At 31.8% G+C, this 27129-nt stretch overlaps 1 protein-coding gene across 1 annotated transcript; it reads right to left on the bottom strand.

Moving 5' to 3' along the window:
- Positions 1-3205: 3205 nt before the first annotated feature.
- Positions 3206-5592, bottom strand: LOC112098127 (LRR receptor-like serine/threonine-protein kinase FLS2). The gene is made up of 3 exons (XM_024183750.1): positions 5487-5592; positions 3740-5339; positions 3206-3638 (listed from the first exon to the last, which is right to left on the bottom strand). The coding sequence occupies exons 1-3, from the start codon at positions 5557-5559 to the stop codon at positions 3206-3208; spliced, it is 2106 nt and encodes a 701-aa protein (XP_024039518.1). The 5' UTR covers positions 5560-5592.
- Positions 5593-27129: the final 21537 nt, after the last annotated feature.

The following is a 27129-nucleotide window of genomic DNA, read 5'->3' on the forward strand; positions in this document are numbered from 1 at the left end:
TTTTTTTAAAAAAAAAAAAAAAATTGTTGTATTTTACCATGAAAGTTGTTAATTTACTGAATTACAAACTTATCAATTAATTTGATGTTGCACAGTCTTTTGCTTAACATATTGCATTCTTATTTTAATTTTGGAGCAATAAAATTTTTTTCTACTATCACTACCATCTGGTCAGGTATTTGTATTATTGCACAACATCTACGGAAGTAGTGCTTAGTCTTAAAAGTTGAAGATGTTTGTCTGTACCCTTTCATCCTAGATAAATTGTCATATGATCGTAGGACAAATTGTAATTATTTTTTTAAAATTTATTAGTTAACACCTTGAAAATTCTTTTCCCCCAAAGAAAATTACTCTAAAAGTGTTCAAATGTGGTGCTGAGGAAGTCATTCTTAGGAAACTTTATTTAGGAGAACAGGACTTTTAAGCATGAGGTTTAGCAAACACTAATGAATTAAAAAAGAGATAGATGTCGGATGAGCTAGATAGAATGTATGGGCTAGAAGTATCATGTGTCTCTACTATCAATATCTTAGCAACATCAAAGCTGAGTTAGGCATGCCAAAGAAAGACAAACCACTGAAAGTTGTGTAGCCACTCACGACGTAGCAGGTGATGTAAAGTCTTGATATTGCTTATAGATACAAGACTGATAGCTCAACATCCCTCTTTTTGAGATTTTCTCTTAAGTTAGATGGGCCTTTTTATGATTATTTCTGAATTATGATTCTCCTTACTTGGTTTACCTAGAAAAACTATGTTTATATGGATGTGACTTGGGGGCAAATCTATGTATTTGATGATAAATCTGGCCGAGAAAACTTAAATTATTAGGCAGAGGAAATTGACTGACCATAAGCTGTCATGTTAAATCCATCACTTAAAAGATGTCGGACACTTGTAATCCTCATTATCTATGACTTTCTTGTGCATAGGCCATGTTTTGTGGAGAGCAATCAAAATTTCAGATTTAAAATCTGATCCATAATTTAAAAATGGAATTTTGTTTCTAATATATCTTTGTTGGCCATAATCATAGTAGTTACAATGAACGTTGCTGCTACTGCTGCTGCTTTTGTTATGCTTTTTTTAAGATTAAGTTCTATTTATCCCATTATCTTATAGGTTATACATCCATTTGACGCTCAAGCAAATAGGGAGCTAAGTCTTTCAATTGATGATTATGTTGTGGTTCGCCAGGTACCTTCCCCTCTAAATAACAACACAGATTTTTCTACTATGCTATTAACTTATCCTTCTAACAACTTATGATATGTGGAATTTAGAACTAATGCTTATACTTATTTGATGTTCAAAGCACATGGCATTTTGTTCTTAAAATTTTGATTGAAAAGCAATGAGTTAACAAATGATGGTTGGTTTTCTTTCTTCCTACCATATTTTCCCTTTTATATTGAAGTGCAAATCATAATATAGTAGGGTTGCTAGCTCAGTTCTAAACCACCCAGTTTACCCTTATAGATATGTGAATTTATATCTTGTTATGCTTCCATGGTTAATGTTGTTATTTCAGTAATCACAACTAATTCACTCCTTCTATGTAAAATAATTAGTTTTCCCCTTAGGTCTTTGAACGGTCAACTTTTGTTTAATTCACCTTTTTAGTTATAACTTCTCAAGGTGGCTCTTATGGATGGTTGGAAGGTGAATGCAAGGGCCAAGTTGGTTGGTTTCCCTCGGCATACATAGAAAGACAAGAAAAAGCCCCAGCTAGAAGGATATCAGAAACAAACTCCTCACCCGAATGTGATGCGACTTCTTAATAAACTCTTGCCAAGTATCTATATGTTCTTTTTCCTGTATTATATTTGCCATTTTAGTTTATAGAATGACTGCGACAATTGATAAGTGGTTTGATTTCTTCTCTTAATGAAATCTTACTAAGCTCCAAGTAATATGTGTGATCATATGCATTTTAATATTTGTATTTATCTCCAAGTTGAGGAGAATATTTGTAGTAACAATTGTGTTTCCAAATTGCCTAAAAAAAAAAATGCACATCATGTTTAGCAACAAATTTTTACCATTATTTCTTCCCAGTTTTAATTTACTTTCTCCCTGAATTAAATGTTATATTAGTAACTTGATTAGAAAGTAACTCATATCAATCAAACTACCTTGATGCAAGAGATTGAATTTAGAATTTCTGTGTCTTTGTGAAACTTTCCAATCATAATGTTATGAAATCTGTGGGCATGAACTTTCCAATTTCTAGTTGCATTTGGAGTATGTACGATATAATCTGAATCACTTGCATAATGTTCTTCTTCATCTTCCACTTGAAGGTAATGAAACTTCTAACTAATGAAACTTTCCAATTTTAATATTATGAAATATGTGGGATTGAGTTGGAAATTTTTGTTAACATCTAGAGAATGTATGGTATAATTTGAATTCATTAGCATAATCTTCATCTTCATTGATTTGTAAATTATGAAACTAATATATAAAAAATTAATGTTAAATCCTAATTATCTTTAGTCCTTAAAATTGTTGAGGAGATATGAAATTCTGGTGGTGGATTTGAGAGTTTTAGCTTTGAGAATACTACTTCATCTCTATTTTGATGTTTTTGTGCCCCTTGTTATGGCAAGGCATTAATCTTCCTAAATTTTTTGTCAAGCTTCAACTTTATTAGATATATACATTTCTTGATGAAATGTTTGGGTCCATCGCTGGATTTGGTGTTAATGTTGCTAGTGAAGAAGATGATGATAGCACCATAATCGCTCTTATTCAGAGTAAAATAGGGGATCAAGTGCATCTAGGCGTTTCATTTCTTGTGTATGATTATTAAACGACTCTCAATATAGTTTCTAAATGAATGTTATAGAGTGGCTGCTTTTAACATTGGAGATGGTTCTCTTATTTAAGTATGCTGCACAGTAAAAGGAAGTTATAAGCTATGATAGACAAATATGGGTTTGGATCCATCCTGCTCCAAATCCAAATCTGCAAAACATGATCAATCATCTTTTTAAGTGTAGAGAAAAATGCGAAGTGCTTGGAAGTTGGAAGCTATTTAATGCTAAATACTAGTACAATTTTAATAAAAAATAAAAATAAATTTATTTCCTAAGCAAACTTGATTAGTACTTAAAGGATTATAATTAAACTACTTGTTAATTTCAATGACAATATCTTCTTGGAATAAGATTGTCTACAACAGAATAATAACAAGAACTTATCCACATTTCAATAAGATAAAACCATCTACGTCGCCAAAAGGATTTACATATAGAACAACAACGATTGCGAATATCACAATTACGTATGATGGTGTAAATGTGATGAAGAAACTGTCGATGTCAATTAAATTATCATCTCCTTCATTGCTAGTTGAAGCCTCTGACATAGTTACTGGTGATTTGCAAATGGGCAATGGAAATCCACAAAGAAAAGTATTTCCCTCATAGCTACTCTTGTTGAAGGTTGCAAATTGTGCTTTCCATTTTGGAATTTCGTCTGATAAGTTATTGTATGCCACACTGAAAACAGCCAATGCCTTTAACTCCACGAGTTGATGAGGGGTTTTCCCAATCAATTTGTTGTAAGAAATATCCAAACTTTCAATTTGCTCCAAGTTTGAAAATGTTGATGGGATTGATCCTATCAAGCTGTTATGTGATAGATTCAATGTTTGAATCCCGGTCAAATTTCCAATTTGAGGAGGAATATGACCAATTAGCTTGTTGCAAGAAAGATCAAGTCCTGCTACCAGGCTAGCTTGTTGCAAGAAAGATCAAGTCTTGCTACCAGGCTAAGCACTTTTCCTTGGTAAATGTGCGCAATGTTCTTTGTTGTGAATTCAAAACTTTCAAGGATCTTTTGTTCTTTGGTTAGCCAACCGTAAAAAGATGTTTCAAATGGCTTAAGACTAGAACTATTGTTGTAACTTTCACGAAGTGTGGTGTTATCAAAGCAATGGGGAACAGGACCGTGAAGATTATTATTAGAAAGATCTAACAATTGCAGTTGGTTCAATCCGCACAATTGAACTGGCACTTCACCTTCAAGATTATTGTGACCTAAGATAAGGTGGTTTAGTTGAGAAAGCCCATCAAACCAATCTGGAATGCTGCCATTCAAGTGATTATAGCTAAGATCTAATGTCACAAGGGAAGAGCAATTAAAGAATGTACCTCTTTTTAGCTGTCCATGTAACATATTTTTTGAAAGATGAACTTTTTTGATATAGAGAGGATGGAAACAAGATGGTAAACTTCCAGATATATTATTGTCTGAAATGTCCAAAATATGAAGCGAATAAAGTTGACAAAACTCCACTGGAATAGGACCTTCAAGATGATTCTTGGGCATTGTAATATCTTGTAAACTTGTGAGATTGCCCAACCATCGTGGAATCTTACCCGAAAGACTGTTATTATTAAGGTACAATCCTTCTAGTGAGGAGCATTTAGATAAACTTTGTGGAATCTCTCCTATGAAGCGATTGTCCTCCAATTGTAACCGTCTTAAGTTTGCCAGGTTAAAATTTCTACAGAACAAGTGACCTTTTAGGTTGTTGTTTGATAACGCTAGAAACTCCAAGTTGACGCAACCGACGGCCAAGCGCTCAGGGATTTCACCAGTCAATTGATTGCTAGATAAGTCCAGAATTCTGAGGAAGTTCATATTACCAAATGAAGAGGGAATGCTACCATGCAAGGCATTCGTGGAAATGTTAAAAGAAAATAAACTTGGTAAAATATCTCCAATTTCTACTGGAATATGGCCTTGGAAGTTGTTGTTGGAGACATCCAAGAATCTTAACCGCCTGTGTGGATGAATTGGCAATCGAAAAGGTCCTCCAATAGAATCATTGATGAGAAAAAGAGTTTCTAATTTTGCGTTGTTTTCCAGCAACCAATTTGGAAATTTTCCATTCATCTTTATATGTGAGAGATGAACATCCTCCAGGTCATGTTGATGGTAAAGGAATTTGGGGAATGTGACACCATCTCCATAACCGGAAGACAACAAGAGAGATTGTAATTGGAAGTTTGGGGCGGTCAAAGAATGTGACTCAGTTATTTCAGCTTTTATTTCATTGTTGTAAGCCCATAATCTCTTGAGTCTTGAGTGATTGAAAAGTGGTTCAAGTGAAATTGGGATCTGGAAGTGATTGTTTGAAAGATACAGCTCTTCAATGGATGTCAAATGAATGAGGGGAGATGAGGAGATGCTTCCAGTAAGTTTATTAGAAGAAACATCTAATATTCGGAGGGATGTCATATTTGCCATGCACCAAGGCAAGCTACCTCTTAAATCATTGCTTGCAATGTACAACTCTTGTAGATGCACCAACGAACAGAGGCCTGAAAATTTATTAATTCATCCATCAGTACAATAAAAAAATTAACAAATGCATATCATTTTTTTATAAGTGATTCGTTTGTGTAATTATATTAAATCAAAAACTAATATTATAGATTAGGAGGGGAGGGTGGGAGCATCTCGTTAACCTTGATTAAGAGTCTCGCTGCTGTTAATGCCAAGAGTATAATATGACAGTGATAAGTACTTAAGAGAAGACATCGATTCACTGGTGATTTGAAGAAAGCTGGTGTTGAGTGCAATGCACATGAATTCCATGTCCAAATGTTCCAAACTCTTGAAATGAGGAAAGTCTAGCAGAAACAATAAAATAAATAAATAAAAATGTTGAACACGTAAGATGACATTGAGTTCACAATCAACACTTTTCTTTTACCTTGACCACGTATGACACCATTGACTTCACAACCAATCATCGACAGATTTTTTAACGAAGGGAATATTGATGCAATGCTTTGCAGAAGGCTTATATGGAGAGGGGAATCGTCCAATTTCAAATATTCCAAGTTGGTGAAATTGTGCAACTCTGTTTCAAAGCAATAAATTTAGCTTTATTAACAATACGGAAAAATAATTAATTATTTAACAGTTTATTTATAAATTTGGCCACATCTGTACCGTTTATTAATAATATGGATAATTAATTAATTAATTAATTAGTTAGTTGCTTATTTATAAATTTGGCCACATTTGTACCTTTTACTTACCTTGAGTAGTAATTGTCACTGTTTCCGTAAAATTATTAGACGAAAGGTAAAGACTGTTGAGGGATGAGAATGATCCTATTGACTGTAACAACTTGCTTCCATCTCTAACTCCAACTCCTGATAGATCAAGGCTTTTCAACTTCCTCAAACCGTTGTAACCTATTTATTAACAATAATTAGGATAGGATTTAAGAAAATCAAAATTCATTGTCTAAATTTAGAGCTAAACAAAATAAATGATTAATTTAATTGGGAGTCAATTTGTATTTTATGCTTTGGGCAAAGATCAGTATCATTTTTCAATCGCTGTAAAGATTAAAAAATTAAAATGAAATCTTTATTACATTTTGTTTTTGAAATAATCATATTACGTCCTGTTTTTGAAATAATATAAATTCTATGTTTCTTTATTTTTATTTTTATTTTTTTGTACCTTTTGGGCCTTCCCTAATCAAATGAATAAAATTTATGTAATTGAATAATATTTTAAGTGTTTACCTTGAGGAACCACAAGATTGTTGATTTCATTGAAGCTCATGTCCAACAATTCTAAGTTGTTGAAGGAATCGAATTCTGCAAACATAAACAGACTTAAGACTTAAAACAGAGTAAATTAATTAATAAATTTAAAGAAATTAAAACGTCATTAGAATTTCGTCCAAACCAAACCAAATAGTATTTAATTAATTGATTGACAAAGTATGCTTAATTTGTATGTAATTCCTTCAGGCTAATCAAATTAAATATTAAATTATGTGGATAATACAGAAGTCTAGCTAGCATATATAGGGTGCGTTTGGGATTGAGGTTGGGCAGCTATAGCTTAAAAGCTACAGCACTAAAGTGTTTGGTAAACACTAACTGTTGTAGCTTTTAAGATATGTTGATATGATTTTTCACTTGTATAATATAAAATTTATTATATCTTTAATAATTTTATCAAAATTATTATTTAAAATTTATATTTACTATATATTATTAACTTTTGTTTTATAATTACAGCTTTTTTTTCACAGCAGCTGTAGCTTAAAAGGTACAGCACCTCAATCCCAAACGCACCCATAAAATGAGAAAGCAGGGCTTAGACTTACCTCGAACATCGAATGTTCCTTTGAATCTTGTACCACTTAAACTAAGAGACTTCAATTTACTCAAACCTGTAAAATAATAAACCAAATGGCAAAGAATCCAGCTAATTTGTATAAGTTAGCATTTTTTTATGGTATTTGTAGTACCTTTTGAGACCACAAATTTGTCAATCTTGTTCCCGCCAATGTCTAGCTCCTCTAAATCTCTCAAAGAATCTAATTTTGTAATAAGTACAAATTGAGTTGAATGTTTCAAACCTCACCACAAAATAATAATAATAATAATAATAATAATAATAATAATAATAATAATAATAATAATAATAATAATAAGAAGAAGAAGAAGAAGAAGAAGAAGAAGAAGAAGAAGAAGTTGTGGAGGTGTTTGGTTCACTATTGGAGTTTTTTTTTTTAATCTTAAATTCAAGACATATGAAAGTACAAGATGAAATTACGAGAAACATTAAAACTTGTATTTATAAATTGCTTAAAACTGTTTTTTTTAATATTAATCATAAAAAAATTGAATTCAAAGCCTTGAATCTTATTTTAGCAAGTTAATGAAAGAGCTTGAAGTTTTAATTATGTACCTTTAACGTCAATACTTCCTTCCAATCTATTCCAAAATAAATTTAATGATCTTAATGATGAAAGATGAGTTAGAGATGATAAAATGCTATTATTGAATGAGTTTCCACTTAAATTAAGCATCTTCAAGTTGTTCAATCTTGATAGCCTCTCTATACCTGCAAATAAAATAAAATAAAAAAAGATCATAGATACGGGTGTAATTTCAAAATTAATCATTTAAAAAAAAGTCAAAATTGTCGACTAAATGAATATGCATATAATTGCTCGGTCTTGATATTCAACTTAAATTAGGGGGGAGAAAGTAAATTAATTAAATTAAACGAAGCACTTTCATTCTCAACACAACCGGCTATTTTGTTGTCAGTTAAATCAAGTGATTCAAGTTGTTGGAAGGGAGTAAACAAAGAAGCATTCAGATACCAGTACTCTCCCTCATACGTGTCAGAAAGGTCTAGCGCTATCACTCGACTTGTGGTGTTGCTGCACTCAACCCTTTCCCATTGACAACAATCAGTAGCTCCCTCACCATCTCCCCAGTCGTAAAGAAAATTATAAGGATCATTGAGGAAATGTTTGAGTTGCAAAAGAACAAATCTCTCATGATCCAAACATCTCTCACTCCACCCACCTTCAAATATTATTAATAACAAAACAAACATTATCACCATTTTTTATTTTGAACCACCCATTCTAACAATATCTTTAAGTTTTAAAAAACACACACACTCTTTCTGTCTCTGTAACCAACTAGAGGGCTATACGCCATTTGCTTATAACGCATGTAACTATTTATACACCCAACTAGCTTATAGTTGACTTATTTAGTTGTTTTCTCCAAGTCCTTCATGCATTAATTTTCTTCCCTTTTTTTTCCATCTTTGTCATTTTGCTATAATTTGCAATAGCAACGCGTTTTGAGCTAGCAATAAAGAATAATTGAGAGAGATTGAGATGACAAATGGATAGAAACTAAAAATATGGGTGTTTAATACGAGAACGATTATATCCTTTTATTATATTTCAACCTAAAAATTTACTCTAAGCATTTATAATAAATAAAAATATGATAATAAAAATAATAAAAAATATGAATAATATATATTTGTAAAAAAAAAGATTTATGTGTCCATTTTGAAAATTAGAGAGTATATGTAAATGTGATTATCAAAACAAATCATAGAAGTGTTGTTATTTTTTTCCTTTTAAAAAATCCACCATTATAAAAAAGCCCAAAGACTTTTACATCTTTTAGAAGTCTTTGGGCCTTGTTTTTTTTACCTCTTTTTCTTTCATTTGCATTTTGGTCCACAAGGCCAAAAATTAAATTCCACACGTTTGGCATTTTGTGGAGATTACATTTCCATGTTTTTACTTAGAAAGTAGCTGGAGACGTGGAGTCAATGCGGTCAAGTGCTCAATTATTGTTAGTTAGCAAAATAGAATTTTTGGCGAGATGAATTTGTTGTAAAAAAGTTTTTGGAAAAAATAATAATCATGGGAACTTGTCTTTATGTCTTTATAACAATTTACTACTGCCAAATCCTTACAGCTTCACATCTCTGGTTCAATTATCACCACAAAGGCACAAGTACGTCCATCTGTAAACCAATCGATAGAGATCAAATTTCAAGCCATGAACTTGTATTGTCAGCAAACATCTAATCACTTTAAATATTTGTATCGTTTAATTAATTAATGATCACTCTAAAATTACAGAGGTTGGTCGAATATTCCCCTAAAATTAATTAATTTTACCGAAAGAGAATTATTAGACAGATCCAGTGTGTCTAGTTCTTTTGTTGTTTTGTAACAATCAATTTGGAAACTCTCCACTCAAGTTAACGTCTGAGAGATCAACATACTCCTAGTGATGTTAATGGAAGAGGAATTTATAAGAGGAGAAGAGGGAGTAATTACCCTTGATCAAGAAAGGTATCATTAAGTCTAGAATATGACAGTCAATGGCAGAAAAATTAACAAGCATGTAATCCATGACCAAAGATTTTAAATCCTTGAAATTTATATAACCTAAAAATTAACATTGAACAAGAAATAAATCAACAATGTCACTTTGATCACGTAATCAATGAAACTTAAGATATATAATCAACACATGTTTATTTTTACTATTAAATTACTATTTTTTCTGTATTATTTGAATAAGGGAATTGATTTGGAGAAACTCTCACTATAATCGATGAAAATGATATAATCAATACATATTCGTTTTATTTTTAAATTAATACTTTTCCATTATTATTTGAAGAAGGGAATTGGTCTCAAAAAATCTTACTGTAATATATGTAACTTAAACTTTTTTTTTCTGAAATAAAAATTAACTTTTAAGAAGGCTTCATAGATGGAGAGGCGACCAGTTCATTAATGTCAATTCTTTCAAGTTAGTGAAATTGTGCAGCTTTATTTAATCAGAAGGTGCAACAACTTTAGCTTTAACATATCTTATTTTTTAGACTATTAAAACTTTTAAATTCTGTCCACATGCCCACCCTATAAGATCCACAAAAGTAGCAGATAAAATGGAAGAAGTATGCTAAGGGGCTGTTTGATTTTAGTTGTGGCTTACACCAAAAATGCCCCGATCAGATGTTAATTAAACAAATGTACTTTTCCTCGGTTTATTATTTATTTTTACATAGATATATATTTTCTTTTTCAACGTAGAAAAGAGAATTAGGGGACAGATCAAGCGTGTCTGATTTTGCGTTGCTTTCTAGCAATCAACTTGGAAACTTTCCACTTAAGTTAACGTGTGAGAGCTAATGGAAGAGGAATTTGGAAAATGTGCCAACAAGTTCGTGACCTGACAATGAGATATATAGAAGTTATATAATTAGAATTTGGGGGACCAAAAATCGTGACTCTAATTTTGCATATATTTGATTATTTCAACACTTGATTGGTTTTGAATGGTCCAAGAATGGCCAAGTGACAATGAGACTTGGAAGTGATAGTTTGAAAAAGTGAGATCTTCAATTGATATTAGATAAATGACAGTAAATGAGGATATATTTCCAGTAAGCTTATGGAGAGAGACATATCAAACTTGAAGTAAGAAGTCATATTTTCTAAGCACCAAAGATAATTTATTGTATCCGGAATATAATTATGGTCAATAAAAGAAAAAACTCTTGCAGATACATCAACTGATTAGGTTGAAAAAATAATTCATCCTTCAACTAATGACAATTAATGAATGCATAAAATCTTATATCTTTTAACATAAACATTAAATATTAATTTTATTAATAGTCGCAATCTTAGGCAGGCATAATTTGGTCATGAAAACAATAAAGCTATCCATTCTTAAAGACTATTAACTATAATAAGAAATCAATTAATATAATTTTTATAAGAGAAGAAGAGAGACTAAGGTGGCGTTTGTTTTTTAACTTAATGGCTTAAAGTGACTTAACTTAATTAATTAAGTTAATTAGAGGTGTTTGTTTTTATAACTTAATGAGACTTTTTAGATAATTTTGACTTAATAAAATAAGCTAATTTTTTTGGCTTTTTACTTAATGGAGAAATCTGAATTAAGTCAATTACTTGCTAATGTAAAAAATATCCATGTTTTATAATTTATTTTTCATGTGTATCCCAAAACTCACCCATAGATATTTACCTCACATAAAAATATCCATGTTTTTTCTTTCTTATATTATATACGATAAAATTTGAAATTTATGGTATTTTATATATTAAAATTCCAAAATAATTATGTATTCACTTGAATATAGTTTTGCTTATAAATGTTAAAATATTGTGGTATTTAATATATTAGTTATTTGACATTCAAATTTAATAAGGATACAAATGTAAAAGTACATATTTTCAGTTTTTTAAGTTGAAAAAAACAAACAACTTAATACTTATTTTCTGAGATTTAGACGAAAAAACAAACATATTATTCAGATTCAGACATTCAGACCTATTCAGAATTCAGACTAATTCAGGTCTATTCAGATTTCAGACAAAAAAACAAACGCCACCTAAGTACCCTTCATCAAGAAAGGTACCATTAAGTTTAGAATATGATAATCAATGGTGGAAAAATTAACATGCGCCTAATTTATGACCAAATATTTTAAATCCTTGAAAAATTTAACAAGTTGTTTCAGTAAAATATGAATCACCTTCCACACATTTTAGAAATCTTATCATTTTTTTTCTTTTTTCGTTAAATTATGTTTTGGTCCACACGGCCAAAAATTAAATTCCACGCATTTTGCATTTGGTGGAATTCTATGTATTTTTTTTTATTTTACAAAACTTTTGTCGGTGGAGTCAACGGGGCTAGAAATTCATTGAAGGGTCCCGATAATCAAAGGTGCTTACTCAATTATTATTTGTGAAGTTGTAGACTTGTAGGGTAGCTACCGGAGTCCACACGTTGTAATGTTTGTTTACTGTCAATTTCATTGTTGGTCGTGTCCAACACGCTCAAGAATCCAATTATGCATATACGCCAAGACATGAAATTAAAGACTTAAAACATAGTTTAAGTAATTAATAATTTAACTTGAAACAAATTAAATAGGAGAATTTAATTATTAAATTCGACATTGTGCTACTGAAAATTAGAAAAAAAAATATTGTTGTTACATCAGTCAATTAGATAATCACTACAAATCAGCAGCTATGGACAACAACTCGCAATTAGATAACCTGTAATTACGAGTTTGACTTCAAACTCCTTCTATCAGAGTTCAATAAATATTCAGCACCAAAATCGATTAAAACTCATAATTGATCAATCAAGATCATTCAGTTAAATTTAAACACTTTCATGCTATGAAAGCATCATTGCTGATGTAACAAAATGCTTAATGATATGTTAACATCATAAAATCTACCTTGATAGGGTTCTTGCCAGTGATCACCCTATTCCTTCAAGACAAATCACAAAGACCACATTCAAGGAAGAAAACTTCCCTCTTTCAGCATATTATTGCCACCTGATCCTGAGTAATTTGAATTAGTCCAGCCGTTTTTATTCATTGGAGGATATGTTAATCTTGGAAACTTCAACTATGGAGGCTACAATGATGAAGAAATCGGTGGCATTCGCTTCGTGATCTTTCTTCTCGAACTCTGCAAGATTGGCAACAACTTTGTTCAAACAAACACTCATCTTTCGTTTCTCGTACAACCTCAACAACTTCAGCCATCTCAGTACATCCTGTAATATTTAACGTAGCTGAAGCCTCTTTTCCTAATGAAGTTATGCTCTGACGTAATTGCCCAGACCCAATTGCCCTGGCCCAATTATAATGACTGGTATGCAGTGCCATGAACTTTTCAATGTACCTTTAGCTAAAGATTAATGATGACAAGTAACGTTGCACCCTTTTCATCAAGACAGGAGCAGGTTTTTGCAGATTAGCAACCAGCCACTCATAATCTGACAAAGTAGCTTCAGATAATGGCTCCAAAAACTCACATCTGGCCAGAATTTCAGCCGGGGGTACTCCAGCAATTAACTTAGTATCCAGACTTGGTTTACCCTTCAAAAGTTCTTCAGGCAACTTAACCCGAGTACTCTCAAGGGCAGAGGCAGATGCGCTCAGGATAACCTCTTACTTGAAAGGCAATGCTCTCGCTGTTTGCAAGCAGAATTCTATCCATTGATGGATTAATGGAAATGGACCTCTGACTCGCCCTCCAATTTGTTTTGTTTCAAGTCTTGAGGCAGCAGGGATTGCCTATAAAGAGAATGCGAACTTATTAGTCACATTATCGTGTTTACTGATCACTAAAATGAAGGAGATAACAATGTGAAAATTGAAGTAGAATGGCAGGCATGGGTATACCCAAAGATCAGCCCATAAGCTAGCACCAGACTTGGGAACAACAACTGCAACATTAGACATACGTTTGACAGCAGGAAGAACATCACTACTCCACCCAACAGCAATCCATACATCTCCAATTCCAAATACCTTCAGATAGTGTGTTCTGTCAAACAGTCGAACCTATGTAAAACCCAATAAACGCAGATATTATAATATTGTTACCGGTATCGACAAAGATATTAGCATCTAAAACAAATTATTATATAAGATAAACAATGGGGAGGAGCATGGGCATTCTACATATTGTTAGCATCTTGAAGCCCTCATAATAGGATTGATCAAATATTAGGTAACCTACAATATTCGACAACTATTTTTCATATTACAGGCGTCCTTAACTAAAACTGGACAAAATAGACAATTTCAATAACTTGAATTTATAAATGATTCTACTAGAATACTATGCACAGCAGATTTATAACATTTTTAAATGAAAACTCGTCATTGTTCATCTGAAAGACTCAAGTTGCACAAACTGATTTCACCACACCAAACCAAAACTTTGTTGAACTTTCCTGGATCGACCTGATTGCACCTACAAACCCCCTTCATTACAGCTAATAACCACAATTTAATTTTTTTGAAATTGGCATGCCAGACAAATTTGTTCAGTTACAAACCTATTTTTGCTTAAAAATGCATTCATCAAACGACAATGACTTGTTATTATCACTCCATTTTTTAAGTCTCTATTGCTTGCTAAGTCACGTTGAGGAAACAAGCCAAATGTCGCCAATTTATCCACATCACATTAATATGGGTTTTCATTGTTTTGGGTTTTTGTTAATTTAATGAGACAGAATATCACATTCCTTGCCATTTCTTCAGCTAAATTTAGAAGAAAAAGCCTTCATTGCATCCATCTCAGAAAAGAACACCAACATATGCATTCATATTTATGGAAAGGAGAAGACAACACTAACATATGCATTCATGTGTATTAAAAGGAGAAGAAAACACTAACATATGCATTCATATGTATGAAAAGGCAGACTTTACAAACAAAATCAGCTGTCAGGCAATAATATGCATTGACCAGATATCGTTTCTTTAAAAGTACCTGGTTTCCCAGTAATGCCAGATTCTGCTGAACAGCAATCCTTCCAGCAGCAGCTTGCTAATCAATGTCATTTGAATTGTATGATGCTCCCATATACTTCAAAACTGTACCAATAACCTCTCTGGGAGAATTAACCATTGAAATCCTTCCTGCAAGCTCGGGCAGCCACAGATCTTTCCAGTCCTTAAACCCATTTTCATTCATCATGTTATGGTGCATAGAATGCAGATCTCTCAAAAAGCATCAACAAATATCTCATTCTAATTTCCAATTTGAACATATTTTGTAATGACCAGAGCATGTCAACATATATAACAACTCTGAAGCCTATTCCTTCCCATTCCAAGCAGACACATGCTTAAAATGAGGAGAAAAGAGCCATCAAATGCACCCAAGAAAAAAAAAAAAAAAAACTACCATTTTGCAGTTCATTTCAGAAAACAACTTCAAACAAGATCTCACTAATTGATGACCAAAGAAACTTCACGTCATCATTTCTACATTGCACAATGAACAACATTTAAACATCAATAAACAGGATCTAACAAGACTTATTACGTTTTTGGATCATACTGATAGACTCGCACGAAGATGATAAGGAACTGTAAATTACTTCACTAAAGATGTTACTTTTTCTTGTGAAAGCTTGGTCAACATTTATTTGAGTGGATGAAATTTTTATTTTAGTTATTAGAAGGAGATCTCCAGCGAGCAACATATAAAGGTTGAGAAATATCCGGGTATAAAAAGGAAAAGAGGAATGACGATTCCCTGTCCTTATTCACATAAATTTTGACCATGTTAGAGATACAGCTCGTCGACAGAATTATAAACTACTGAACTGTTTCTTCCCATTAACTCCCCATATTCTTCATTTTGAGATATGTTCTCCAAGCTAACCCACATATCAAAGCTTACTTCATGCATTAGAAAAATTCTCCATCATGGTGAGACATGGGTAAGACATGAGAGACACACCGTGTGTTTGTTATATCAAAATCAAGTTAGTTGTTAAACGATATTGACACTGCTCAGTGACAATATGCAGATCAAGATTGTGTAATTTTTTGGGTCAAAATGGACATAATTAAAACATAATAATCAACCTACAATAGGAGATAGTAGTTAAAACAATTGCTCAATCTTAGGCAAGAAGAATTCAGTGCTACTAATCGTCTATCCCATTTTAAGGTGCTCAAGTTGCAATCTGACGTCAATTAGCAAGTTTCAGTTACATTGACCAAATTTATTAATTGTTTGACATTAGCATCAAGCAGGAGGCTAACTGCACTCTAATAGGATCCTGGATGATGTCTACTATATGGCCTTAGAAATTGGGAGATACCTCCACCTTCATAACTCCCTAGACATTTTAATGGATATTTTAACTGGCGGTCAATAGCTTCTCATGGTTATAGTATCTCAAGCTCTAATATTAACCCTGACTTATGAGCTAGCATACCCAGGGAGAGGGAGACAATATTTAATTTTTCTAGTTCACATCATAGCAACTCACTCATTAAGTGCCATCACTACATGCTACAGTGGCATAGTTTCTTGTTGTCCTTAGTGTACATTTAACTACATCTAAGAAGTTTAATGAACCATTTGCAGAAGATAATATCATTGAGTTTATAGACTCTTTAAGGTATACCACGATTACCCGTCAATGAGATGCTTCTAAAGATATTATCATAAAAAATATTGAAGAGAAAGGCAGTCTTGATTTTGTTTCATATAAAACTAAATGAGCTTAAAGACAATTATTACTTCAATCGGAGCCAAATTATGCTTTCGAAATTTACTTTTCTTGTTTCATTCTTTTTTTTAACATAACTTTAAAATAATATGCTAGTTATAGTAATTTATAATCTATTTCTTAAAAATTCTACACTGTACTAATAAAAAATATACGTTAAGCCTTAAATGCATTATTTACTCTAATATCTTTATCAACATATAATTAGACAAAATTCGTTGATGAAATAAGTGGTGAGTGAATGTTTAGACAGTGAAATATTCCAAGTGGCAAACTTTAGACACCGAAGTTTCCTTCTTTTGCCTAGTTCTTAGAACAAAGTAGAGAGCTGAAGTTAAAAATATATACCTTCTACTAGAGACAAAGAGTCAATAGTTCTGTTGACACATAACTTTGCGATTAATAATTCTTACTTTCAATATATACATTCCAGGATGATCATTGTCTATTCTAAGGGCTTGTAATAGTATTTAGTAGCCCTGATTTCCAATCTTAGTGTTTTGTGGCTGTTATCTACCTCTCTCTATTACATTTTGTAAGTTTCAATGCTAAATTTAGTAGTTAGTCTTATGAAGGATGCACACACCATAACATTTACTTCAAATAGTAAACCGGCAGTGCACCGATGAACTGTGGACTATATATATATATATATATATATATATATATAAAGCTAAGACTAGAGGAAGTGATGTGGCATCACCATTTCTTATCTTCTTAGAGCATCTCCAAAAAACTCTATAAATTTTACTCTTCAAATATCTATTTGCTTACCTATGTGGTAAATAAAAGGATAAAAAAATATGATATTCTCCAAAAGACTCTTCAAATATAAATAACTTAATATTATTTTAATCAAATAATTATTTTTTAAAAGAAAAAGTCAATAGCAATTAAAATACTTCTCTCTTTTTCTCCAATGAAAAGTAATAAAGTATAAATTGAAGAGGGAGAAATCAACTCTCCAAATTTGAAGAGAGAGAATCATTTCTTATTTGAAGAATCTTAATTGGAGTGTCTTTTGGAGCCTTAAATATTGAGGTAGCTCTTTAAATAATTAATAAAATCTTATTTGAAGAGTCTTTTGGTGATGCTATTATATTCTCTATTATCTAATAAATTGGTTGAGATAAAAAATAATAATTACATTACAAAATATTAAAAAATAAAAAAATAATTATTAGATTATAAAAGATTACACGTCTCTTCCTCTTTTTATTTAAATTCAATAATATGTAACCATTAATAATAATTAAATATAAGTCTTGAAACATTCATTTATTTTATTATGCCAACAATTAAACTTTAGTGACTTAAATACATCAATTAATTAATATAGGAAGGAGAGTTCCTTCATTTTCCATCAACAATGTCATTAGGGCCTAATTTTAATGTCATAATCTCATATTTAATTATGTAATCTTTTGTTTAGTGCATTTTGGCTTCTTCAAACTCTATAAATATTAAGTAGTTAAGATTTGTAGCATCATTATTTCACATCTTTTTATATTCTCTATTATCTAATATATTGGTTGAGATTAAAAAATAATTACATTACAAAATATTAAAAATAGAAAATAATTATTAGATTACAAAAGATTACATGTCTCTTCCTCTTTCTATTTAAATTCTATAATATGTAACTATTAATAATAATTAATTATAAGTTTTGAAACATTCATTTATTTTATTAAGCCAACAACTAAATTTTAGTGGTTTAAAATACGTCAACTAATTAATATAGGAATGAATGTTCCTTCATCTTCCCTCACCAATGTCACTAGGGCCTAATTTTAATGATATAATCTCATATTTAATTATGCAACCTTTTATTTAGTATCTTTTGACTTCTTAAACTCTATAAACATTAAGTATTTAAGATTTGTTATGTTTGGGTTTTTTTATTATTTAACCAACATTCTCTTTAGAAATGTTCTTCTGTTTTTATTTTTTGACTTAGTTGAATTTTTAATATTGTGTGCTTCATGAAATACTTTTTTCTTTATGAGTTGAACAATTATAAAGATAGTTGGATGATAAGAGTTACTCTTTGTAAGATGTGGGAGTCTATTAATATTAAGAAGAATGGAGAATTGATTAGTGTGAATATAATTTTTATTGATGAAAATATTGTGTACACTTAATTATACACATTAATATATATTTTTAAAGTTAACAAAAAAATAATTAACTTTTATAAATAAAATTAGTTTTATAAGGCTGCGTCATCTTTAAAAAAAATCAATTCATATTTTTTTATCAGTTTCATCAAGTACAAAGTAAAAAATAAAAATACTAAATTTTTTTTTTAAAACTACGCGAATCGTGGTTCTATTTCCTAGTTGATAATAAAGCTCAACATAGGCTAACAAGTTCTTGTAAAATTGCTTTATGGTACATTTTTTGAACCATATAAGCTAATCTATGATTATTAATGGGCTCCTGATCCAACCATGGGCGGACTTAGTGTAGGCCTAGGAGGGGCTTCAGCCCCTCCCTAGCTTTGAAATTTATTTGAACATATTATAATTGGTCCATTTAAAAATTTAAAGTTTCTTCCATACTTTCAAATTTTCCTTTGAAAATATTTTATATGTTTGGCTCATTTTTTAGTTTGTTATATATGTACTAGACTTGAAAGGAGTGTTTAAGTGATGATTTAATTGATTGACATAATTGTCATCTTATAACTTTAAAATTTTAAAAATATCAAGGTAAAAGTCATTGGTTTTTAGCTTTTTAATTAGTCAACCGGTTTCATCACTCTTTCAAAAATAAAATTGCACGGTCTTTTTATCACATTCAAATAAAAAACGAAGGAAGCGTTAGGATTTTCTCATATAAATTAAACACGACTAGTTGAGATAGAGTTATTTGATCAACTAAATTTCTTACTATTTGTGGTAACCTTTTTTTTTGCCTCAAATAATTATTCTAATTTAAGTCATTGCATGAAAACAACAAAATTTCAAATTGTTGATTAAGTTGATAATGAAATTATTATAATATGTAATTTTTTTAAAACTGAAAATGAGTCGAGGATAGTCACAAATATGTAGAAAATTATTACTTCAATGAAGTTCAATAATTTGGCACTTGTTGATTTTGTTTGATTTTTTTTTCGGTGTACTAAATCATTTGATATTCAAATACCACATTGAGCCCGACTAATTCAGATTCGAGCCGGGTAGGACCATTAGGGCAGTAAAACTCTCCCAACAAGTATTTAACGCAGTTGCATTTCGAAGTCTCGAACCGAGTATCTTAGTTAAGTTAAAACAGTCCTATGATGACTGATATACATGCTTGTTGGTGATTTTTTTTTAAATTGTATTGTACTAAGTCTTTCCTAGATAAAATTTCTGGGTCCGCCACTGGATCCAACCCCATTATTTAGATATACATATGTATAATGTTAGCATCAATATGTTATGAGACATCCCAAAATAGCTAATCATAGATCTTTATCCTTTTTCTTAATTTGCCTTCCTCTACTCTTGCACTAAACTCAAAAAAATCCAATGCACCTAAAAGCAACATGAAAAATCTTATAGATAATTCATGACCAGTTCGAACATAGTAGCAATTATGGGAAAAAAAATTAAAATCAAGGATGCATATAAAATAATCAAGCTACTAATAAATAATATGGGGGTGAAATATTTATACTATACCTTCACTTATTAGGAAGTTTATTTTGCTATTGGGTGAGATCAAGCTCTCTGCAGATCCTATTGGCAAAAGAAAATCACACACGTGGTGATGAAACCGCCGTTAGGCTATAATTTAAAAATTGCATAATCGGGGATTGAAATAATTAACACAACAAAGTTCAAGCTGATATCGACTATAAAAGAAGTCAGCTTCCCTAAGGCCAAGGACATGGGTTAAAATCAAATGGTTTTTTTAATTAAAAAAAAAAGTTGATGTCCGCTAGGTAATACAAATAAAGTGTGACACTAATAGGCATTAATTTTATGAAAGAAAATAATGCGGTTTGATCAACTCTAATTAATGATGTTATTATCAAATAACAAAATTTTCTAGTGTTTGGAAGTCATGGAGAAATAAATTTGGTCCGTTCTTGATAGTTGCTGGTCAAATAATTGAGGATCGGAATAATTAACAAAATAACGATAATATTAGTTTGCATAAGTATGACTCTTTTATTGCGTTTACTTCCTGAATTAGCAAATCAGAATCCGGAATCAGAATCATTGACAACATTTACTTAGTCGAAAATCGGAATCGGAATCGTGTGGTCCACCACAATTTGGTAATGAGGAACGGGAAACTCATTCTCAAGGGGGAGGTTGGAATGAGTCTCCCATTCCTAGGATTGACTATTTTGCCCTCCCTCAAAATTAAAAATGCCCATACTGTCCTTATTTATAATTAATTAATATATTAGTAACACTAATTATTAATAATTATAGTTTTGAATAAATAATCACAATAATTAATATATTATTATTAATTAATTAATATATTATTATTAATTATTTCATATATTATAATTAATTAATATATTAATATATTATTAAAAATAATTATTAATAATTATATTTTTTGATAAATAATCACAATAATTAATATACTTTTATTATAATTAATTAATTAATATAATATTATAATAATTTATAATATAATTATTTTAATTAATATAATTATTACTATTAATTAATTAATATAATTATTACTATTAATATATTAGTATATTATTAACAATAATATATTAATAATTATAATTAATTAATATAAAATTTTAATAATTATTAATATAATTATTTTAATTAATTCATATATTATTATTATTAATTAGTTAATACATTGTTATAATAATTATTAATATAATTATTACTATTAATTAATGTATTAATATATTATTGTTAATAATATATTAATAATTATATTTTTGAATAAATAATCACAATAATTAATATATTTTTATAATAATGATTAATATAATTAATTAGTGTATTATAATAATTAATTAATTAAAAATTTACAATTAATTAATATATTAATATATTATTGACAATAATTATTATTCATAATAATTTTTTAGTAAATAATCACCATAATTAAAGTATAAATAATAATTATGACAGTAATTCATTAAGTACTTTTTAATAATTTGTTACAATTTAACTAATTCCAATTCCGATTCTTATAGGTCAAGTAAACTCATCACCTGAATGCTATGTCACTTCTTGATGAAACACAATTGTCAAGTATGTACTTGTTGTTTCTTATTGTATGAAATTGGCATTTTAGTTAATAGACGGCTGCCGCAATTGATAAGGAGGTGGTTTGATTGCTCCTCTCAATGAAGTCTTGCTAATACTTTAAATCACTCTCATTTCTTGGGTGGGCAATATTAACATTAATTTCCACTAATTCTTTGGCTAATCAGAGACACAGTTCCATCTCCTCTTGGAGAAATCTTGTTGAAGATGGTTTAATCATAAAAAGATAGTACATGGTGGCCGGACGGATTACAAATTATACAAATATAGCTAGCACCATTAAAATTAAAGCCTCAATAGAGATAATTAATGCTCTCTATGATTTTGCGAAGGCTTTGCACCAATTTTTTTTTTTTTTTTTTAAAAAAAAGGCCAGGTAAAGTTAATGGCAAACTCCTCCTTTTTATTAAAGATTTGTAATTTACTCTCCTCTCTTCTAATAATGAATATCAACAAACAAGGACAAGTAAAGTTAGGATAACATATACATATAGGCCTGAGTGTAATTTAATTTGTCTCGTTTTATTATTAATATCGTTAACGTATCGTTAGCTATCGGCAGCAACTCGCAACTTCATGTCGTTCTCACCGCCAAGTTTTCTTTAGATGGAAAGACGATGTGTATGAAAGCAAGTAAATTAATTAAATTAAGCATCTTATCCATCCCAATATACAATTTTCTTATTTTTTTTTTGGAACAAAAAAAAGAATTTACAATTATTGTTTGCATCTGCATATATGTATAGACGCAATTAATTTTGGTAGATTTTTTCCTGTGCTGTTGCTACACTCGGATGCTGTCGCAATTGCTCTCCAAGTTATGCGTGTGAGTGTTCCTTTAACATCAATTCTTCCAAGTTATATGCATTGTGAATCAGCAATTGTAATTTCTAATAATTTTGAAGCAAGTTACGTGTGTCATAATAATCTGGATTCTAATTAATATCTGTATTCACGTCGAATTTGAGGAGAATATCTGCTGTAAATTGAACAACTCTGTTTTGTTATTTAATAAATCACTTTCAACTCGAGACTACTTCATCCCCAATGGATCAAACCTGTAAACAGTATACACATACATCCGCCCCCTCCGAAATCTTCTTAGTTTGTGATATTACTACTAATAAATTTGTCGTTGTCACTTGATCCTGAGTCAATTAGGTAATCGTACATTAACCAGTTCTTCGCATCATCAAATGGAGGATATCGAAGTATTTTCCACCGTTTCAGGGCAACGTCAAAAGCACCGATCACAGCACAAGGCAAAGAACAGTAAGTTTGTTGATGATCACTGCGAAGACGGTAAAAAATTACTGTTAAAACGGTTAGATATACTAAGAATATTGACATGCTCTGCAGAGTCAGTTAAGTTGGTTAGGACTCTGTTTCCCGAGAACAGAGTATAAAAGTTGAGTAACTGTTTCGGCAGCTATTTTCAGAGGGACTTCTGAAAGAAATTGAGAGAACGAAAGTGTGAGATTAACCCTGTACAGTGTTCTTCAATTGGTAATCCTTTTTGGGGTTAATAATGAAGCCTTCGAGGCCGTTCATTTATTTGTACATAAGCAGGGGAAAAGCCTATGTATAGACAGCTTCAAATGAGGAAACTACACCAACAATCCCAGCAGATATAGTGAAGACGACATTGATGGCATTAGCTTCCTGTTCTGTCTTCTTGATCTTTGCCGAGGTAATGGGTAGCAGCAACTGTAACTGTTCAATGCATAGACAATGATCCCGCCTTTTGATGTGTCATCCCCGTGGATGATGCATTGTGTCTCTGCATTCACTTGCATAATCTGCCACTTGGAAGGAGTAACGACGTCGTAAAACTCAAAAACAAGGATTTGTTATTTAAACTTTCCACTTCAATCCACTTCATCTCTTAATAGATAAATTGAAAACAATATGCCTCTCCGAAGTCATCTCATATTGAGCTATGACCACATTGTTTTCTCATGTTCAATTAATCCACTGTATAAATTGGAATACAGTGAGGTAGCTAGTAATTGCTGCCACATGCAGATTTTTGTTAGAAACATCAGGGTAAAGATATTCTAGGTTGGTTCTAATATTCTTTTATCTAAAGATAGTTCATCCAGACAATGATTCATAATTTAATAAGTCAATATATCTGCTGCAACAAACTCTCATATATAAAATCCATTTGAAGCCTAGAGCATTTATCATAAGGTTAGAACATAACTTTTACAATGTGCTGGTTTATTGTGAAATTTCGAAAAAGAGATGGAGAAATAGTTTTTTTTTCTTAAGTTTTTACAATGTTACAGTGTCACACAGTATGCATAAAGCAGGCTGTGTGACACTGTGGATCAATATGAATGGTTATTTGTGATTTTATTAGGACAGTCAAACGGTTATATTTATAGCGAGATATTTAAACATTTTGTTTTATATTAATAGAATGCTTGACAGTAAATGGAAGACAAAAGGGAATCAGGGTTTGCATCATCTTCATTTCTTAGAGCGCTAGCGTACAGTAACTATTTGCAAGTTTAAGGCTGCAGTCAACGAGTAGATCAAGTGGCTTCTGTGTATGGTATGTTGCTCTGTCTTTGAAATTCTTTGTTCTGTATCATTTTATCTTCTTCTTGTCTTTGTATCATTTGAGTTATTCCTTGTCTTTCAGGGTTTGTGTTATAGTGTGGAATTCAGTGTGCTCCATATGCCACACCATGTATGTCTATAATGCCTAGGACAATGTTGCCCTCAGAGACCTTGCTTGGTAATTACTTAGGACTCATATTTTTCCAAACTTTGTCACTACTTTGATTGAATCAAGCGATGAATAATGTCGTAATCGGAATTTTCAAGGGGAAATTTGGAAATATTGCCCCCTTTAGATTTTGAAAAAGTAGAGAACATGGACTCCTTGTGTTGTGTAGTGCCATGGTGTGCCCCGTATCCGTATGCCTTTCTTAATGAGAAAGTAGTAAATTCTCCTTCAATTTAATTTCTTTTTGTTCTAGGCCAAAATCAGAAAATTTTCTACTCACAAGCTGTACTTTGTTCTTGATGAACATTAGGTGGTAGTTCAAAACATGAATCCTCAAAATCAATTGTGTCAATGATATGTGGGATGATATGTGGGTGTGTCTGACATTTTTATTAATAATTTTAATAGCCCCTTGAGAAATTCTTCTATCAACAAAAATAATTTGTTCAAAAATAATTTTTTTACTCACAGGCCATACTTTGTCCTTGATGAACATTTGTTGGTAGTTCAAAAGATGGATCCTCAAATCAAAATGGAAATTTTTTTTTTATGAGTGATTCTTTAATTAAATAAGTGATCTAAGATTTCTATTTCTTATGTCAATGATATGTGGGTGTGCCTGACATATAAGAAACAATTGTAGTAGTGCCCGAAGAGAACACAAAATATATTCAACCAATAAAAATAAAAAGTCAATTTACTTATTTATTTTTTATTTTATAAAACTAGCGGGTGTGTTGTAACTAATTTTATTTGTCACTTTAAAATAACTAATAATACTCTATCACCGAACGTTTAACAGATTTGTAACGTCGTAACATAACCACCACGTCAAACAAACACGGAGCCTCAGCCGTTAACTACAACCGCGCAACCGTTACATATATAGAAACAGTACGAAGCGGTTCGGTTAAAGCAAGCATTTAAGAAGTGATTTAAGTTGATGCAAGCGTAAAGTATGAGAGGAATAAAACAGCTTACTGTCACGGACCGCAATCGTGGCACCCAAGATATGCGCTTGTACGCTAGTGTCGATGATGGTTGTGCTGATTGTTGGAGACATGCTTCAGGAATGTGTGTGTGGGGAATATAATGCCCTAGACTCTTTGGAGTTCAGGCAGGCCAACCCGGTTAAGTTTGGGGAGCTTGTCGCTAGTCGAGGACTTAATGCTGAAGAGGGGTCTAAGAAAATCCTGACGCACACTGGTTGGGAACTGAAGCCGTTCTCCTGACGAGCCCAAGGCAGGGCGAAACCAGTCGACATTGTGCTACTTCCACTAGGCTTACTCTCGTAGTATGGGATGCGGGAGTGCCGCACGGGTTCGAAACCTCTCGTCCCGTGACAAATGGTATCAGAGCCGCGCTTGTCATCTCTCGAAGCCCTCCTCGCGAGCTCGCCAAGCGCTCCAATGCCGCACCACGCAAGTCCCCACCCTTTCGGATGCAAGGGTCGACAAGCGGGACGAACAGGCGGGTTCTCACACCCCCAAGCGTTCGCACTAAGTGGATGGTGTCTGCACGCGGGTCCTCTCCACGGATCGAGGACGAGTAGGCAGGGAGTTCATGGGTTGAGATTGGCAAGGCGATCTTCACGTTTTCGCGCGGAAGTGCACATTTGCGAGGCGTACTCTGCATGCACGAGGACGTGCATGGTTATGGCGGTGGGAGAATGTCACGGACCGCAATCATGGCACCCAAGATATGCGCTTGTACGCTAGTGTCGATGATGGTTGTGCTGATTGTTGGAGACATGCTTCAGGAATGTGTGTGTGGGGAATATAATGCCCTAGACTCTTTGGAGTTCAGGCAGGCCAACCCGGTTAAGTTTGGGGAGCTTGTCGCTAGTCGAGGACTTAATGCTGAAGAGGGGTCTAAGAAAATCCTGACGCACACTGGTTGGGAACTGAAGCCGTTCTCCTGACGAGCCCAAGGCAGGGCGAAACCAGTCGACATTGTGCTACTTCCACTAGGCTTACTCTCGTAGTATGGGATGCGAGAGTGCCGCACGGGTTCGAAACCTCTCGTCCCGTGACATTACGCTTACTTGAAGTGTATTAAAAATTTTCTGGGCTGTGCCATTTCGCTTTTGAATTTTGTCAACAAAGTCAACCGCACGCCACACGCTTCCACTATCATCTTCTCCTTTCAAACTTACAATTTTTTTTTAATTTTTTAATTTTCTGGAAAGAGCTGGCTTTCCTTGGTTTTTACTTTTTGCCAAAATTATTCATCCCTTTTTCTTTTTATTTTTGTTTTTGGTTTTTGCTTTTGCTTTTGCTTGGGATTCTTGGTGATCAGGTAAATTCATCCCTAACTAGAAAATAATTCAAATATAGAAAATTATATGTAAAATTATTTTCGAAACTATTATCTTCTCATAAGGAAATTTAGTTCTAAGATATTGAATAAAAGAATCCATTTAAAAGTTACAACTCTGAAATATTTAATGTTTTAACCATTGCTAGTGACATCCATGACTTTATAATTTTGTTGGTTTTCAAATGTTGAAGAAACCTTGTCACTTCTTACATCACTAGCGAAGTCATTTTCTTATGTAATTTATTGTTGTAACTTCAGTGAAATAAATATTCATTTCTTGTTGTTGGATTGTTGGCAGTAGAAGATCAATTATTTAGGAACCATTTTGTTTAATTTTATTAATGTCTTAATACCCTCCGTTTTCCTTTTAACCTCTATTATGTGTATG

This window comes from Citrus clementina, unplaced genomic scaffold (genome assembly GCF_000493195.1).
Source record: "Citrus clementina cultivar Clemenules unplaced genomic scaffold, Citrus_clementina_v1.0 scaffold_5, whole genome shotgun sequence".
NCBI lineage: Eukaryota > Viridiplantae > Streptophyta > Magnoliopsida > Sapindales > Rutaceae > Citrus > Citrus x clementina.

Bases quoted from the DNA above. Each gene is read 5' to 3' on its own strand.
- LOC112098127 (XM_024183750.1), bottom strand. From the start codon at position 5,559: ATGTCTTCTCTTAAGTACTTATCACTGTCATATTATACTCTTGGCATT. The intron at 5,340-5,486 runs GTTAACGAGATG...ATAAATTTTCAG, and splicing joins CAGCGAGACTCTTAATCAAG to GCCTCTGTTCGTTGGTGCAT. The intron at 3,639-3,739 runs GTAGCAGGACTT...ATCACATAACAG, and splicing joins TCTTGCAACAAGCTAGCCTG to CTTGATAGGATCAATCCCAT.